We start from the raw sequence: 19529 nt of genomic DNA, 5'->3' as shown, positions 1-19529 counted from the left end.
AACGAAATGTCGAAACATTTGTGGCTAATTGCCCGACAAAAATTCAATGCTCTATAAAGTGTTTTGATCCTCTAAATACAGCAGTTCTATGAATTGACTGTAAGTCTTAGTACTGTATTCGACTTTGAAATACCTTTAGGAAGAAAAAGCCAAGAAACTAGATTGGGTTGGGTTGGGTTGCTTCAAAAAAAAAAAAAAAAAAAGATTGGGTTGGGTTGGATATTCTGACCAAACAACTAGACCGAATTATCTCAATTGGATGTGTCCATCAGATCCAATCACATCGCATTCAAAATTTTGTGACTTAATCCGCTCCGCCAAATTAACAACCGATCAAAATTAATTTCGATTCATTAGTATCCAACTTGTCATTCATAAAATTCAATTGAATTCGATCGGTTGGTTTGGGTAGATTGGAGGTTAGTAATCCAATCCGCTTCTAGTTCAAATTCCGTCAGTGACTAATCTAACATCTAATTTAACAAAATTTATCGTTTTACATTATAAAAAATAACAAATAAAAAATAAAAAAAAACATGGCAAGGGAACAAGAGAGTAACAACCCATCCCACCCACAAGAAGCGACATATGCACAAATTTTGAGGGATTAAAACAAATTAGCAAAGGATTATTAAAAACCATTCAAAGGCTAATTATATTAATTAATTAACTAATCCAGCAACACAAGATTGCATACTGCATGGTGCAAACTGTCACACACTAACCACCAAAATATTACACTGCCAAAGTACACATATATTTACAACAGCATCACATGGAACAAAATACCCTAAAAACCCACCAAAACCCTAAAAACACCCAACTCCTCATCCGACCCACCACAAATTGCCTTTAAATATTCACAGATTCCCCTAATCCTACCCACTACCAAACACATTACAATTACACAATTGCCATTACATCTTTTTCAGTTTCCAGTCAAATGTTGTCTAGCTAGCTCTAAAAAAAGGAGCTATCAATTAGCCGATGTCCACTTCTTCCAACTTCAATCTTCTTCCTCCTCCTGCCCAAAAATCAAGTCTTCCCTCCCTCCCTCCCTCCCTCCACGAACAAACAAACAAACGACGTGACCTGAAAATCAACGAAACCAAAGCGGTACCTAAAAAATCAACAACCTGATCGATGTTAGTCCGAGCTTATTACCGGTCCCCCTTCAACTTCTTGTGACGACATTGGAAGTTTGCAGCCGGCGCTAATTTTCTTCATGTTTTGACTCGAACATATAAAGATTCTTTTCACCATGTCACAGAATTCCCTGCAAAGAAAACGACGCAAAGGTTTTAGAACTAAACAAGGAAACATGTTAGGATAATCCAAACACAACACGTTTGTGTGATATATTTTTTGCAATAAAGTATACTTACGACCACGGGTCATCACCCATAAGCATCATATCTCCTTCATTATCAGTAAAGACAATTTGCCAAATGTTGCCGGGGCGAATCTGTCCCTTGATGTCAAACATCTCCTCCAGTTCATCTATAAGCTGATCATATCCTTCCAACGTCGTCAAGTCCACTGCTCGGCCAACAGCTATCCCCTGCATTTGAACCTTTTGGGATGTACAAACACCACAAATCATCATAATCTACGACACAAATACTTCACACTTCAGAGGGAGAAATAATATAAACTAATTCTACTTTGAGCACCTTGGTGCGACTTCTGGCGGACATAGAGCAACTATGCTTGCTCTGTGTTTCCTTCGGTGATAGTTGCAGCTGTCCAGGTTTGCCTTCTTTAGAAGTCTTTGAAAGGTCAGATTTCTGGTCTGACTCGGTTGCTAACATGTTACTAACACGTCCTTCAGGTGTTCCAGTAGATCCACTAATTGGTTGCAGAGGTACCTTCTCCATGGCAGGGGAGCTTGTAGAATGACTTGTAAAGTCTATTCCAAAGATTCGACAACTAGTAGCTGTCTCAGTTTTCTTCTCTTTTTCAACATGGTCAAACATTGAGTCATTTTTCAGCTTTGATGAGTTTGGAGTCGAATATCCAGAGAAAACAGGCCAAGCAGAAGCACTTTTACTATCCTCCATTGTTTCCTGAAACATGTGCGGAGAACCACCTGCCTGAGAAGACAACCATCCCACATCAGTCTGAATCCTTGGAACAGAGTTGTTGCTGATCACATCTGCCTGTTGGTGTTGCCATCCGACATGATTTTCACTTCTTTTGCCTTCAGCAGAGACACTCGGTGGTGACTTGTCATGGGACTGTGACAGCCCAGAATTCCACATAGCTGACGCTGTTGAACTCATTGCATCTAATATCCATACAAGGTAAGTTAGAAGTTAGAATACTCGGACCTAAAAAAAAACTAATCCAAGGCAAATGGAAAAAAGGGGGCCGGTGTTGCTGTTTAGTTGGTTACTGGGAAACAAAAGGAAAAAGGTTCCTACCAAGACCTGGGATTTCAGTGGGTGGTCGAGGCCTTTTGTTCTTCACCACAGCTGGTTGAGGAAGGCTTGGAGGTACAGACGCCACAAAAGGTTCTATCTCCCAAGGCGATACCTTGTCAGGCCTTGGAATGGATGCAGATTCGTCCCAGTGAACCTTGGAAAGATATTTCACAAGAGCAAATTTATGTCAGAACATTTAACGTCCAATACAAGGACAAGGGGGAGGAAAGGAGAAAGGAACAAGACGACAAGAAAAAGAAAAGGAAACCGGTACAAAGAGTTTACTTTAAGTGATCGCCATTTTGAATCTGCCCAGTGAGGAGATATATCTTCAAGACCAACAATTGTGCCTGAAAACCTGGAAAGATTAAAGAACATAGAACAAGAATACATTAGAAAGCCCATAAACAAATTTATTGCGGGTAAACATACTATAGCACTGCTGAATTTGACTTCTACCTTCTCTCAGGAGCATCCTCCCCCTCGAACCTCATTTTGAATCTAATTCCGACTGAAAACTTATTGTTGACAGCCTCCAAATACTTGTTCAAACCAATAATGAACTGACTAGTCCTGGACATTTCAAAAGGAAATCAAGATAGAATATGAGAAATCATGTGTTAAATGATTCGACGTATAGATCATTTTAAATTCATCAGGTTAACATAATACAACATACCTTGGTTTATAATAGACGACAAAAAGAGTTTGGGTTGCAAGTGCATGAGATGCAGTTGCGAGCACCCCTACATGCATGCTTTGACTCGAGATCACAGATGACGGCATGCTGCTCTGCTGACGAGCAAGACGTCTAACTCCAACACGTAACTCCCCGTTGACCCCTCTAAGAAACCAAATTTCAACAGATTAGTTACTGTTTGATCGAAAAACATATGCCCCATATACCATATGGGAAAATTCAATTTTCCAGGCGGTTACACCTTTAAATTTAGTGGACAACTAATAAAGAGACAACAAGAATGAAGGGGCGAGAACAAATGAATATGTATACCTGAGAAATACAAAGGAATCTCCAGCACTTAATCTCTTGGAGGTGACAAAAGTACTCCATCCTGTTGTAAGCAAGTGCCTCCGTGGTTGACCTGTTCAGTTAATCACAGATAGAGGAACTGTGAGCAACGATTGATATGGTTAATTGACATGTCTGAATTTTTTCTTATAGGATTAGCTGTCCAACTCATGAGCTCTTTCTAATAATTATGAAATCAAATCACACATTTGGGACAACTGCAAGAGTGCAGAGCAGATGAAATACGTCACCTCTGAAAATATGCTTAAATCGCCACTCGTAACCATGAAGATCCTTGGCAACCAATTCCTGAGTTGGGGTTGCCTGGGTCATGTCCTGAAAAAGAATACACACATGGTGAAGAAGTACAGACATGCAAATCAAATCAAATAAATAATGAGACCTAGAAAGAACAGTAAAAAAGAAAGCTAGAACAGAAAGAATATATACCAGTGGAGGAAGGCATTCAGTGGCGTGTTTCCGAAGAACAGAAAACCCGCCATGGGTGCTCGTATCAGAGGCAGTTAAAACTTTGCAGAATGAGTGAACTGCAGGTCTTTGAGGTTCAGCAAGGCATGGATCAGGACTAGTAGGTTCCGTTTGCTAAACATATAAACATATAACGTTAACAATGACAACGAAATATTGCTCAGACAGAGAAAAGTTAATCAGGAAGAAGCAGCTCAGTTGAATCTTACATTTGCATCTGGAATTAAAGTAATCTGTGCATAAACCTCATCTGTTTCCTGCTCAGCCTAAAATTGCAGACAACTCAAGGTAAGATATTTCCAAACAAAATAATTTCACAAATTATTCCAAACTTGTTTGGTTACTGAGAAAACCCAGGAAATCGAAGACATATATTCGACAGATTTTAAAGTTGAAGACTTTCCAATCATTGGGACCTCCTAATCAGCTGAAGATGAACTCAACCAACAGATCCAACTGATCTCACTTATCATTTTCCAGGAATCAACAAAAGTTTTCTAATTCCAATCCCTCGTTTTCTCAGCAACCAAACACAAATTAGAGAAAACAAAGAGGAAATACCAGTAGGCTAACGTTAACGACGTGGCAAAGAATCTTCGAGGGAAGATTGAACTGCGGAATCCCTTGATTCAGTTCCTGATTTGTTGGCGTTGACGCCTCCAACTACAAAATAATCCCCAAAAATAGCAAAAAAAATTCAATTTCGACGAAAGGATAATAATTCCATATGCAGAAAAACAAAAATTAGAAAAAAAATAAAATAAAAAAGGATGATGGAAAACTCACTTGTTCCATGTGCCCCTGTGGAAAGTAGAGGACTCTCTCCTGGACGCGAGGCACATCGACGAGTGGGCCCGCGCAGGCCTTCCATAGCTCCGGATACAGATCGCCGCCTGCAAAACAGAACCCCCAAACAAAAATGGGAAGAAAAAACGTTAATTTTCCGGGAAAATCCGAGAAAGTCTGAGAAAATGAGAGAGAAAATCAACGGATATTCACCTTCCCGATTCGCCATCGTTGAACTCCAACCCTCCCGAGTCAACAAATTTCAAACTTGCCCCAACGAAAGCTCAGACGATTCTGATTCTCCTTCTCCCCTTTCTCTCTCTACCTCTCTCTGTCTCTGTCTGTCTCTTTCTCGGTCTACGCAGACAACGCTGAGCTGAATGTATACTTATACTTAAGCACAATAATACCACCAATAATGACTCCTTAATCAGCCGTTAATACGATTTTAATCACACAAAGCTTCCACTTTTTATCGCTTCACACAATCTTCGTGTAACAATCGCTGATCGATAAAAACCGTTTCGCCGAAACCACCAAACCGTTACAATACCGCCTTCTCTGCTCGCAAAACCGCTTCTCTTCCTCCTCGCTCCCTCTCTTTCTCTCTCTAAAAACACTCTCGCACTCTCTCTCTCTCTCTCTCTCTCTAGGGAATTCAGGTCGAGGAAAACGCAGTTACAGAGAGAATCCACAAACCGCTTTGCGCGCGTCTTATTATACGCGACTTTGTGTTCGCTTTAACTCTGACGTCTGACCCTCTCTCTCCCCTCCTCCCTCCACTCTCTCTCTCTCCCTTCCTTTCTGTGTGACTGAACTAACCGTAGTTAGAGAGTAACCGGAGGGGTGGGTTATCGGACAGGAGCAGCGCGTAACGGAAAGGTGGGGTCCTGCGGGGGTGTAAAGGAGCAGAAACACGACGGCGTTTCGTAACGGCTGGTTTTAAATTTTAATTAGTTGACGTGAACGGCGCTTCGGGATGCGTGTGGTTTGGTGTAACGGAGCCGTTTGTCGCCGTCCCCTTCGTTGTCTGCTTCGAAGCAGGCAACAGGGTTGGCTCGAGTTAACCCGGCAGAATATTGGGGTTGGAATTTTAATATCTTTTTTATTTCTTTTTTGTTTTTGTTAATTTAATTTCTTTTTCTTTTTTTGTTTTGTTTTTGTTAATTTTAATTTTATTTCTTTTTTGTTTTTATTACTAGACTTACCCATTGTCGATTTCTACACCCACCATAAAAAAAATTAAAAAACTAAAATCCTATTCATTCACTCCAATTATTCCTCAAATAACCTCAAATATCTAAATCCTTTTTTTCTTCCACCCCAACTGCATCATCAGCGTACGCAAAAGTCACCACGCCGTAAATGCACCATCGGCAGCCTCTTGAGCTGCTTCATCTGCATCATGACATCGTACGGCGTCGCGATTCTCTTCGAGTACGCGAACACCTCGTCATCGTCCATGTTCCTCAAGACCCCGATGTCCCCCCATCACGTGTCGTATAAGTCAAATGGCCTCGAAGATGTTTCCGGTGCCGACCAACAACTGTAGACGAATGGGAGGGTGAGGATCTCGTTCTCATCGACGTAGTCCACGCCAATGGCTTCGAGGATTTGGTCATTGACAAAATGGCCGATGCAGGCCTTGGCCATGACGGGGATGGTGACAGAAAGATTGATTTCCTTGATAAGCTTGGGGTTGGACATTCAGGCAACGCAGCCCCAGGATCGGATGTCGACCGTATGTGCTTAAGAGCCATGACGGCGTAGGCCTCCTTAGCGACGCGAGCGTGGGTCAGCTGATATTTATATGTCATTTGATGTAATTTTACAAAAAAGTAAAAATGGTAGTAAAAATTTTATAAACCAGTGGGTGGTGGGATAAGACATAGCCAAGTCAAGATTATCCATCTCTTTTAGGGGCTGGGAAGACTCATAGAAGCATTTCAGCCTTTTTCTGGCCATAAGTCTGGCTTCCACACCAGCAACGAGTTTCGAACTTGATACCTCCATTTTTTAGTTTTAAGGAAGTTTTGTAATCCGTCATTTACCATTGGGCCACCAGCTCGTGGTTGACATGGAGTGGATTTATCAACCCATCTTTAATTTTTGGATCTTTGATTTGATAATTACGTTACATGCCACTCGGTAATGAGGGTGGGACTCGTCGAAACACATGGGTGAGCGTTAGATCTTGATCGGTTTTTATCACCTTTTCTTTTCCCCAGACAATCTGCAAGCAGTTCGGTGGTTCTTGGTCAAGCATGTCAGCGGAGGTGAACCTCTGGGTCTTATGGCGACGTGTTATTTACCTTTCTTATTTTATCTTCCACGTAATCTTTATCTCCTATCTAATTATGATGATGTGGCACTTTTTCACTTAGTGGGTTGGATGAAATTGAATCTCTGGGATATTATTGGATTGGCAGGGACATATATATAAAACATAATTTGTAACTCATAATGTCCAATCTGTACATTTCATATTTTGACACAACAAACAATTGATTGATAGACTGTATTGAAGTCAATTTTAAGTGGTCACAACCTATTCCAACCAGACTACCAGGTAGGCATTTAAGGCCCTTTCCTGGGCTGTGTGGGATTGTGCATTTAGGATAGAATTGGATTGTCAGGGGCCATATAAAACAAGACTTGTAACCCATGTATAAGAATATATTAAATAACTCATGTAAGGAATTAAAACACTGCATGCATAGAATCACAAACTCGCAACATGCATACGTAAATACAATAGACTTACCTGAAGAGGAAGAGCTTGACATTGCTGCAATTAACGCTACAAAAGGTCTTCTACACTCCACAGCCAATGATCCAGCTAGAATAGGGTTCGCTCAAAAGGGACGGCGCTGTAAGTGCAGGGACCTCCCTATATATATGCATCCATACTCCTTGATATCAGGCCTATTAACTGATATCTCGGATATTCCAACAGATTAGGGTTTCAGTATAGTCCTAGTAAGTATTGAACTCTTGTCAAATCTTGATAAGGTTACGTGAATGTAATTGCATGTTATTAGGACTCTTATCCTTAGCCAAGTAGAATCAGAATTCCCTCAACCTAATAACTCGTATACTGAGCTATTAGTCTGTCGAGAACAAAACTCATTCTCCTTGACACTCATATCTTACATTCTCCCACTTGAGTGTCCAAGAAGAATGATATTACACAGGCTAAGTATAAGGTGATCACTAGTCCCCGAAAGCTGCAATTACCCTTTTAACAACCTGTCACTTATAGCTTTGAATACCGAATCATCAATGCAGTATGTAATTCCTTCTACATGTGCACTTAACGATTACAAGCATCTATTCCATAAGCACTGTGTTGTTTGACAAAATTCAAAAGTTAATTTCAAGTTGATACCCAAAATTCAACTCCTTAACTGAGCCTCATACAAAGTATGGCTCATATTATTACGACAACATATTATGAGAACAAGCATTATGAAAGCATCCAATTAACCAAGAAAGGAAACGTAACAAAACTAACTGTGGGTTTACTACTCCCACTTATTAACGTAATCAAATGGGTTTACTACTCCCACTCATTAACAGAATCAAAATCCTCTCGCATCCCCATGTTGTAAACATGCTTCTTGAACACTCCCACTGGTAAGCCTTTAGTCATTGGATCAGCCACCATAAAATCAGTTCCAATATGAACTATGTTGATCAGCCATTTTCTGACTTCATCCCTTACACGTAAATACTTAATGTCCATTAATCTGCAAGCAATGGATCTTTTATTGTTTCTAGAAAAGAAAACTGCAGCCTTGTTATCGCAGTATATAGTTATAGGTTTCTCAACTGAGTCTACAACCTTCAATCCCATGATGAAGTTTCTTAACCATATTGCTTGTTTGGTGGCAGTGTAACAACCGATAAATTCCGCCTCCATAGTTGAAGAAGCAATCACCTTTTGCTTGGAGCTTTTCCACGAAATTGCACCAGCAGCAAGAAGGAAGACATATCCACTCGTAGACTTTCTGTCATCAACACAACCTGCCAAGTCTGAATCAGAATAAGCCACCATTTCCAAATTCTCAACTTGCTGGTATACTAATGCAAGATTCCTTGTTCTTTTTAAGTACCTTAGTACTTTCTTAGCTGCAGTCCAGTAAGTATTCCCAGAATTAGATTGAAACCGTCCTAGAACACTAACTGCAAACCCTAGATCAGGTCTCGTGCATACTTGAGCATACATGATGCTGCCAACCAATGATGCGTAAGGCTTGTCATGCATTCCATTTCTCTCGAGATCATTTTTAGGGCATTGGTCAGTGCTAAACTTATCACCCTTTGCAATGGGAAGCTCGCCACCTGCACATTTCTCCATGTTGAATCTCTTCATGATTCTGTCAATATAGGACTTTTGAGACAACCTCAGCATCATTTTGGATCTATCTCGCTCAATCTCCATGCCAAGAACGAAATGTGCCTCACCAAGATCTTTCATATCAAAACTCTCGGTTAACATGGTCTTGGTGGTGTGCAAAAGAGTCAAGTCCGAACTAGCTAAAAGAATATCATCCACATACAGTACCAAGAAAATAAATTTCGTGCCACTGACCTTGAGATATATGCAGTCATCAATCTTGTTTTCTTCAAAACCAAAAGCAGAAACCACTCGATCGAATTTGATGTACCACTGCCTGGAAGATTGTTTTAAACCATAGATCGACTTGTTAAGTTTGCAAACCATAGTCTCTTTTCCTTTCTCCTCAAAACCTGGTGGTTGAACCATCACTATTTCTTCATCCAATACTCCATTAAGGAAAGCTGATTTTACATCCATTTGATGTAATTCTAAGTTGAAATGGGCTGTTAAAGCCATGATCACCCTCAAGGAGTCTTTCGATGAGACCGGAGAGAAAGTTTCGTTATAGTCAATACCTTCCCTTTGTGTGAAACCTTTAGCTACAAGTCTAGCTTTGTGTCTATCAACGTTTCCCTCTGCATTTCTTTTGGTTTTGAACACCCATTTGCAGCCAATGGGTTTAGCATTGCATGGAAGTGGTACCAACGTCCAGACTTGATTCTTTGCCATAGCTGCAAGTTCTTCAACCATAGCTGCATGCCATAAATCTGCTTTCAAGCTATTGATGGCTTGAGTAAAGGTGAGAGGATCATCATCATCTCCTATATTGTATTCTGTCTCCTGTAAGTATACAAAATCAGGTAGGATCACAGGTTTTCTTTGTCTGTGTGATTGCCGGATAGGTAACTGCACTGGTTGTAGTGGTTCAACAACACCTGGAGGTACATGGTGCTCAGGGGTTGGAAACTCAGGATCACAAGCATGCGTTGTCGATTGCATTACTTCAGAAAATGACATGTTGTGCACTGGTTGAACATCGTGCAGAACTGTTGGGAGTGTGCATGAGGTTTCTTGAACCCTAAGCAATGATGCATCAGTTGCTTCAGAAGACTGATCAGCGTCATTTCCAATTTCTTCAAAATCTGAGATTGTGTGTTGTACTGTTTCTTCTTCCAAATCTTCGATAAACTTTGCATTATTAGTCTCTTGGATTCTAGTATGAGAATCAGGACAGTAAAACTTAAAACCTTTGGACTTGTCCGCATATCCAATGAACCTGCAACTTACAGTTCTCGGGTCCAACTTCCTCTCGTGAGGATTATAAAACCGTGCCTCAGCTCTACATCCCCATACATGAAAATGGTTGAAACTTGGCTTTCTTCCTGTCCAAGCTTCAAAAGGTATGACTTTGACAGACTTACTTGGAACCCTATTAAGTGTATAATTGGCTGTTTTGAGTGCTTTTCCCCACAGAAAGATTGGAAGTCTGGATCTGGAAAACATGGATCGCATCATGTCCTTTAGGGTTCGGTTCTTCCTTTCTGCCACTCCATTTTGATGAGGAGTACCTGGAGTGGTATATTGAGCAATGATCCCCGAGCCTTCAAGATAAGATGCAAAGGCTCCCTTGTGTTGTCCAGTCTCTGTGAACCTGCCAAAATACTCACCACCCCCCGATCTCACTATTTTAATACTTTTTTCCAGTTGGTTTTCAACCTCAGTTTTGTATATCTTAAAACAGTCAATAACAGAAGATTTTTCAGATATATGATACACATAACAATATCTAGAAAAGTCGTCAATGAATGTGACAAAGTAGGAGTTGCCACATATTGTTTTATTTGGGAAAGGGCCGCACACATCTGTATGAATTATCTCCAAAAGATGATTGCTTCTTGTGGATCCTAACTTCCTAGTATTGGTCATTTTTCCCTTGAAACAATCAATGCAGGTTGGAAGACTTTTAAAATCGATTTTTGGAATAAGATTTTGTTTGGTTAAAATCACAAGTCTTTCTTTGGATATATGGCCGAGTCTTTTATGCCAAAGTATGGAAGAGTTTTCATTTTGAGACAATCTTTTGGAACCAATGTGACAAACTGTGAAACATGCATGTAAATAGTCACACTGCAGTTGCCACATATCAGCATGAAGTAAGGCATAACCAAGCAAGGTGTCTAATTTATTTGAATGGAAAAGTCTTACACTTTCATTGTCTCCGATAAAAGTATAACCTGACTTGACTAACTTAGAAGCTGAAATCAAATTCCTTCTCATAGAAGGTACATATAGTACTGGACTAAGAAACAAAATAAAACCAGAAGAAAGCTTTAAAGAGACACTGCCCACTGACTCGACTGCTACCTTGCTCCCATTCCCGACAAAAACATTGTAAACTTCATTATTTCTCTCCCTTAGATTTGTGAAGCCCTGCAAGGTATTTGTAATATGGATTGAGCAACCAGTATCAAACCACCAACTAAAAGGGGGAACATAAATCAAATTTGACTCGAAACAAACATAAACATTGATTACATTACCTTTCTTAACAAGCCAATTTTTAAAACCAGTGCAATCTTTCCTTAGATGACCAACTTCTTTGCAGAAATAACAAGGCTTTGGTGCTTCAGAAATGGCTTTAAACTTTTGAGATCGTTTAAGGGGGTTAGTATTTTTAAAAGAAGAAAAGTATGAAGTTTTCTTCTGCTTACCAGCAGCCACAGATTGCTGATCAACTGCAACATGTTTGCCCTTTGCAGTGTGGACAAGATTCACAGTCTCCACTTTATCTGTTGACTGCCTCAACTCTTCTTGCGCACACATAGAGATTAAGTCATCGATGTCCCAGGTTGCTTTCTGAGTGTTGTATGACACCTTCAGCTGACCATACTGTGTAGGTAAGGAATTTAATGCCATATGCACTAAAAACTGATCTGTGATCGGATGCTCTAGGTCCTTCAGCTTCTGTGCAATGTCTGACATCTTTAGTATGTGTTCTCTCACACTGCCAACACCATCAAACTTCATGGATGTCAGTTTTGTGAGAAAATTCCCTGTTTCAGCTTTCTCAGACTCCTTGAATTTGTTTCCCACTGCATTAAAGAACTCTTTTGCACTGTCACTTTTTGGAATGCCACCTTTAACACTGCTTGTCATGGCCCTTCTCATGATCATGAGAGCCATTCTGTTTGCCTTTTCCCATTGAGCAAACTTCAGTTTTTCTTCTACTGTGCTTGTAGGAGTCAAGGCTGCAGGTTTGTCTTCCCTCAAGGCTAAATCGAAGTCCATCATGCGGAGAGCAATCTCCATGTCTTCCTTCCACTTCTTATAGTTGGACCCGGTTAGTGTTTCGATATTGGAGAAGTTAAGAGAAGTCATAGCTGCATCAACCATACATGTTCAGTGTGCTTGTTCTCATAAGTTCTTCACTAAAAGTTCAGGATATGAACAATTAATGGCATCAAGAGTCATATAATACCAGTCACATCTTTAGATCGAAAACTGATTATATTATTGTTTGCACAATTGAAATACAAAATTTCACAGTAGCGATGCAATTTTAACACTTTTGAGCAGATAAAATTGCATCAATATTAATCTTGCATTTCACTTGTATACCAATTAAACATGACTGAATATAAGAATTCTTTAGAATTATCACAAAATATATTCACCATCAGTTTAAGCGTTCTGTTCAATTTGAATAGATAAATCATGATACAAACACTTTTGAGTTGAAATTGATCATGATTCACCAAGGATTTCCTGCTAGGTCATATAATGACTGTATCCACATTTGGTTTTAATTCTCCAAAATCTGGAGACTCATCCTCGTTTGTCTGCAATAAAACTTGCAGAACAGGTATATATATAAATGTGTATGTGTATAAGTGATTATTCGTTTTCTTAATGGAGTTTATTCATACTAGTTGAAACTATATCAGATTTATGTGTGGAAGTCTTATGACAGGATCATGCGCTTATTCACAATACATATTTGTGCTTATAAGGATTCTAAACACAACAGTGTGGCTCTGATACCACATGTAAGGAATTAAAACACTGCATGCATAGAATCACAAACTCGCAACATGCATACGTAAATACAATAGACTTACCTGAAGAGGAAGAGCTTGACATTGCTGCAATTAACGCTACAGAAGGTCTTCTACACTCCACAGCCAATGATCCAGCTAGAATAGGGTTCGCTCAAAAGGGACGGCGCTGTGAGTGCAGGGACCTCCCTATATATATGCATCCATACTCCTTGATATCAGGCCTATTAACTGATATCTCGGATATTCCAACAGATTAGGGTTTCAGTATAGTCCTAGTAAGTATTGAACTCTTGTCAAATCTTGATAAGGTTACGTGAATGTAATTGCATGTTATTAGGACTCTTATCCTTAGCCAAGTAGAATCAGAATTCCCTCAACCTAATAACTCATATACTGAGCTATTAGTCTGTCGAGAACAAAACTCATTCTCCTTGACACTCATATCTTACAACTCACTCATTCCGTCTTATCTGTCTCACATTTTAACATGACAAACAATGAATTAGACTCAAGTCCGTTTTAATTGGTCATAACTTATCTCAATCAGCCTACAACACAGGGCCTTACAGTTTTGAATGCAAAACTAAATTTACATTGATCAATAAAACTGCATTTTACCGTAGAGTTGAAATTGGACTAACCAAATGGTTGTACTTAAGTTTCTTTCATGCAGGGTATCGTTTAACTTGGGAAAAGTTATGTGGGAGATCTCTGTTTGGAGAAATATTCCAATAGAGTAGTATAAGCACGTAGTTAGTCATGTCACTCTCTCAAGTAATGAGCCATTTTGATGAAAGTATTTAATTGGATAACAATTTATTTGGGTAATGCTAAAGAAACCAGATTTGTGCACCAAATTATGTATCATATTCCACGTGATACAAACTTTTATTATAATTATTAATCAAATTTCAATTTGAATAGAAATTTAATAAGTTTAGTACATAAATTTAGTATGCCTAACATTATTCAGATAGTTTTTAATCATGACAAGATTCAAATTTGGTTATTTATTTTTAAAGGAGGCTACACCTATGTTGGTATCATTTTGCTCAAGAAAAACTTGGTGATGTACCCGATAGAATGTTGAGTAATATAAGTGTTGTTCAATAAAAACACGTCATATTTTTAAAAAATTAAATTATAAATAAAAATTTGTTTTTACATGACATATTTTAACTGGATGGTACGTGTCGCTCAATATGTCACATAGCAGGAGGCCCTTCACATGACTTATTTTATAACGAACGTACGGTGTATATCACCAAATGTAGCGGGGAGCGATCACTACCAAAGTTTTTTTTTTTCTTTTTAAATTTTTTATATGATTTTATTAGAGAAGGGAAACTAAGAAATAATAAAATATGCTCCTTAATTACCACTGAAACTAAAAGTTGTCACCTGTTTAGTATTTGCTTTTTGTATCAAGACTTGATTACTATTTGTTTAGCAAGGAAAGAATTTAAACATTGAAATTTTTATATTAAAAATACAAAAAGCAGCAGCCATCAAGCTTGATAATCACAGTAAACTGTGAAAAAAGACGATGAGAAAACATGCATGCTACGTCAGTTTAGGGTTTGCTTTACCTCTCCCCTCTCTGGGAAGAACAATGAAAAGGAAGTAAAAATATTTGTTTAAACCCACCTTTGATTAATTTAAACAAGTTAATTACCAGTCTAAGTAGTCATCCTCTCCCTACTTTGCATCTTTTAACAACTTAAGCAACTCTCTGTCCCCACTACCAGAATATATCTTATCATATGTGAATATATGAACATGATTTTAATCAAATTAATATCCAAGATGCCTTCCACACACCCCACTTTTATATGCTCTATCTTAATAATTAAATAGTTTATTAATCTAATCTTTTTTAATGTCATGCATAATATAGTGCTAAGCTTCCTTCTTTTCTGTGGGTAGGACTTTTTATTGATCATACCATATTTATTAATTAATGGGTAATGTTAAGAATACCAAATTTCTAAACCAAATGATGTAAATGTTGATGGTTGGATTATTACTTAAATGTTGATTAACGTGTTTATTTCTAATTGGATCCACATCATTTGGTTGCAAATTCAGTTTAAAAATTTAGCCTCCCTAGCATTATCCCTAATTAACCTCAACTGTATTACTTTAGGTACAATTCAACCAAGTGGTTAAGTATTACGTGCATTTGTATAAGAAAAATTATGGGTAAGAGTTCTAGTTTTAATCTGAGTGAGATTAAAATAAATTTGGTATATATGTTTTTGACATGAAAGTAATTGACCGAAAAAAAAGAAGATATGTACGTAATTGAACTGATATTAGTGTTGGACTAAATATATTTAATTCTAATAAAATATTATGGAGAAAAATAATAATTGAACTCATTTTGAATTAAGAGGGGGTTAAACCCTCTTAGGAAACTGATAGTAACTGACTCCATAATAAGAGGAACAGTTGCCATCAAATATATGCACGTCTTTAATCGCTCTTCTCAAGTTAACGTACGTAGTTCAATATACGCTCGTATTGTTGAGAGTAAGAACTATAAGGAACTGAGAGGAGAGAAGATCGAAGAACGAACTCATTCATGATGAGTTTTTCTACATATACGAACTGATATTAATTAAGGTTTACTTCTGATTAGACGTTTTGACTAGTAGAGCGTGGTTTAATGGCTTTATTGGTTTTGATAGTTGCTCAATATGTGTGTGTGTGTATATATATATTGTTTTTTTGTACAATGTCACAAACTTATTGTATAATGTCAAATATAGACCGACTACATTACTTAGTACAGTCATCATCTTATAGTCAGATATTCTTTTTTGATGTCATTATTGTATATATGACTATCAAATAGTGATGGTATTAAATAGTTGCAATTATAGTAGTCAAATTTAACTTTAATCATAAGTTGATTGAAATGTATATAATGAATAATCGTAAACATTTTTCTTTTCCTTTCAAATTTTGGGTCCTTTGAGTTGTTGCAATTACTACCATCAATTTATCTTCACACAAGTAAAAGGAAATTATAAATAATGTGGTTTACTAAATCAGATATGTTATTTATTTTACCTCATACATTTGAAACAAAGAAATGAAAATGAAAACACTCATCCTTTTCCTCCCACTTATCCATAAGCCGAGTTATTTTTTAATGTGGTCGCACCACAACGTGAATCATTATATTATAATTTCAGTTGAATTATTGTTGACCCTAGAAACTACCAAGCCTACGTGGCGCGCAGGCCGAGTAATCTATAAGCTAACTACGTCATTCGGTGAATGCGGGGCGTGCCAACTCGTCGGCCGAGGAGTAAATTTTGTTGATGTTGCATTGGGTGCGCGGCTGACTTCTGCGTCTTGCGATTGTGGCCGAAAAAGGAACACGTCTCGACCTTTTGGGCTCTCGAACCTGAAGACAAGGTTACTATTCTTACAAAGTTCACGAGTCGTCGTCGTCGGATTCAGTCACAGTGATGTTATTCGTCAGAGTAAACTCACGCCGAATCGACACCAGAGTGTAAGGGCACAAATACTCAAAGCAAATATAAGTTTTAATGGTGAACGTGGTTCGGCCGTCCGAATGCCGAACTCTAAATCCCACTTGGGAATATCCAATCATAAAATAACTCGGCGAGCAAAGCGCCGAGCTCGATATACCGTAACACCTCACTTCGCCGAGAAGGCTAATGAGATGACCTCAATCAATAAGGATCCGGAAATCCTCCTCGACCAACACTTGGATAGGTAATCAACCGTTCTCGCCGCAGTGCTGTTGATGCCAACGGAAGATACTGCGAGATCGACTGATTCTACGGTGACAGAGCTATCTATGCCGACTTAAGATATCACCGGTTGCTTCCACAGTGCTGTTGATGCCAACGGAAGATGTGTCAGCGAAAAAGAAAGAAAAAAATCTCAAGTTGTTGAGAGTTTGCGCAGGGCAGTTTTGTATTGATTTACAGGGGGCTTCAATGATGCGCAGTCTCTTCTATTTATAGCAACGGCTCCCCCCAAGGTCGAGTTAAAAACCTACTCGGACTAGGTCTTCTTCTCCTGATCAGCACCAACTCGACCAGTCCTACTTTCACTAGGATTGTGAACCTAGTCCTTAACCGAGCCGGATTCGCTTCCGGGTCTTGCCGAGACTCCTCATTGCATTAGGACTCGACTTTTTGCGTTATGACCTAGCCGACCTAGGTTTGGAGGCCCACGTACTAAACGATCCATGGTATTCTTGTCACAAGGCCTTCCGGGCCGAGAATGATTCTATACTCGGCCCAAACTATTATTTTGGGCCCAAACATTGCCCCCTCGCTTCTGAGGTCCTCGGCCTGAATTCGTTGGCCGAGGTTCGGCCTTGAAGAAGCGAATGTAATCCTCAGAACCCTAGTGTTCTATTTCCAAGGCGCATTTATTGAGCACGATTGCACCATCTTGATCCTGCTAACCAACTCGCCACGTGGCGTCTTCTAACACGACCAAACCCCAATAATGACGTCTAAGGCGTGCGGCTACCTGAACCGTCTTGCCATCATGACCTTATGGCTGAACCTAGCTACTCTACCTCAATCCGCGAGCCGCTTGTCATCGTGCAGACGTCGAAACGTCTTTCACCATTAATCTCGCCATCACACGCAATCGTGCGCCCCCAAAACCTGAGACCCTCGGTCTTCTCAACTGCATTTCCTAAATGTTCATCATGATTAGCGATTCCTTCAGTCGATTTTGCCCTTTGTTTTGAAATTCGAACGATTGCCCTTCCTTCCAAAATCCTATAAATACTGAGAATCCCTCATTTATACTTTACGCTTTCAAAACCTCTCTGAAATTTCTTGCCAAGCGCAGTTCTTTTTCCAAGTCTTCGTCTCCAAATCCCCCAACTCAGAAAAAAAACCTTTTCCACCGTACCTTTTAACTTTCCTACAATGGCCTCCTTCATCTCTAAGCTTTCAAAGGAATGTGATCAGTGTCAGAAGATCCTTGATCGAAGCTCCATCAAAACCATACGGTTTGAAAGTGACATGAGCATTTCTCACCAGATCTTGGGTCCTCTTTTCAAAGCGGCAGTACCGTCAGCCATTACTGGACTTCTCCAGGAGCACTGCCTATCACCCTTGCTCCAAGGGTTTGAATGGTCGAGATGGGATGCGGCGAAACCTCAAGGCTCCTGGCCTTCGACTACTACAACCTGGGCAGCTTGGGTTGTTCGAATGGAAAAGCTCTTCGGCGAGCAATGGAAGGCCCTCGGCATCTACGACGCCATCCTCCTCTCATCTATGGATGTTGTTCTCGACAAGGAGCTTCTCCTAGCCGCCCTATGCTTCTGGTGTTCGGCCACCAACACCATGGTTCTCCCCCTTGGTCCCATCGGCCCCACCATTATTGATGTCACCGCCATCTTGGGCACCTCGGCAACTGGACTCTCCGTCGATGCGGCCCTCTCCGGGTACCCGTCGAATCTTGACTTGAAGACGCTTTTTGATCGACGGGCTTTTGAGACGTTGAGCCGTGAGGGTCAAATCCCGTCGAAAGAAGACGTTCAGAAACTCCACAAGAACTTCTTCAATTACAAAACCCTCTATCTCCATTTCGCCAGCCGAGGAGAAGAGGCCCTACGAGAAGGGGAACATGAAGCTTTCCTCTTCTATTGGTACAACAAGTACATTTGTTGTACCAAGTCGAACAAATGTTTGGTCGAGAACATGCCGGTAGCCGAGGCTCTGGCTAGTGGTCACGTCCTGTCACTTAGCTCCAACATTCTTGCCCATCTCCTCCGCTGCCTGGCTGAAACGACCCTTCACAAGATCGATCCACACCAGAATGGTCCCCTCTGGGTCTTCCAACTCTGGTTGCAAGTTTACTTCGCCTCCCTTCGGCCGGCCATCGCCGATTTCTCGCCAACGGAAGCTCTCGGACCTCAACTGGCCTCCCGACCGACACCCCCTCACCAAGCCGAAGAGGTATTTAAGTACCTTTTCGCCCTTGATGACATTTCCAACGACGAATTCCTGGTATGTCGTCGTCAAGACTATCCTTCTTCCATCAGGCTACCCACGTCCATGTGGGGCACGGACGAAGATGCCGGCCTTCGTCAATCCTGGGGGTCGTTTGTGCTCACTTGCGACCTTCCTCTCGGCTGCGATGGGAAACGAGCGGGTTGGGAAGTGTACCATCCTAACTTCCTTGCTCGACAACTCGGCTACCTCCAAGGCTGCCCGGTCCCCCTTCTCTCCTCCCGAACCGTCCTAAGCCGTGGACGTGAACCTGGTTCCTCGGAGAAGGAATGCAATATCGCCACGAGGGAGTTCCAAGAGCAATGCCAAAATTTCCGCCTTCGACCGGCCACCCCAGAAACCCTTTGCACTGACACCTTCGGTGATTGGTGGGAGGAGTAT

The 19529-nt window shown here is 40.2% G+C and overlaps 1 protein-coding gene across 2 annotated transcripts; it reads right to left on the bottom strand.

Moving 5' to 3' along the window:
• Positions 1-628: 628 nt before the first annotated feature.
• Positions 629-5553, bottom strand: LOC103400665 (auxin response factor 9-like). 2 transcript variants are annotated; one of them, XM_029103729.2, is made up of 14 exons: positions 4942-5553; positions 4729-4835; positions 4504-4605; positions 4152-4208; positions 3904-4056; positions 3705-3789; positions 3436-3526; positions 3103-3267; positions 2883-2996; positions 2709-2781; positions 2424-2577; positions 1674-2287; positions 1386-1573; positions 629-1276 (listed from the first exon to the last, which is right to left on the bottom strand). In XM_029103729.2, exons 1-14 carry the CDS (start codon positions 4955-4957, stop codon positions 1147-1149), a joined length of 2049 nt encoding a protein of 682 aa, XP_028959562.2. In that variant the 5' UTR covers positions 4958-5553; the 3' UTR covers positions 629-1146. The 2 variants fall into 2 exon arrangements, with proteins under 2 accessions (XP_028959562.2, XP_070680104.1); XM_070824003.1 differs by having other exon boundaries at positions 2430-2577.
• Positions 5554-19529: the final 13976 nt, after the last annotated feature.

Source organism: Malus domestica, chromosome 06 (assembly GCF_042453785.1).
Source record: "Malus domestica chromosome 06, GDT2T_hap1".
NCBI lineage: Eukaryota > Viridiplantae > Streptophyta > Magnoliopsida > Rosales > Rosaceae > Malus > Malus domestica.
Note: the sequence above shows the minus strand (reverse complement) of the source record. Positions and strands in the feature narration are given on the sequence as shown.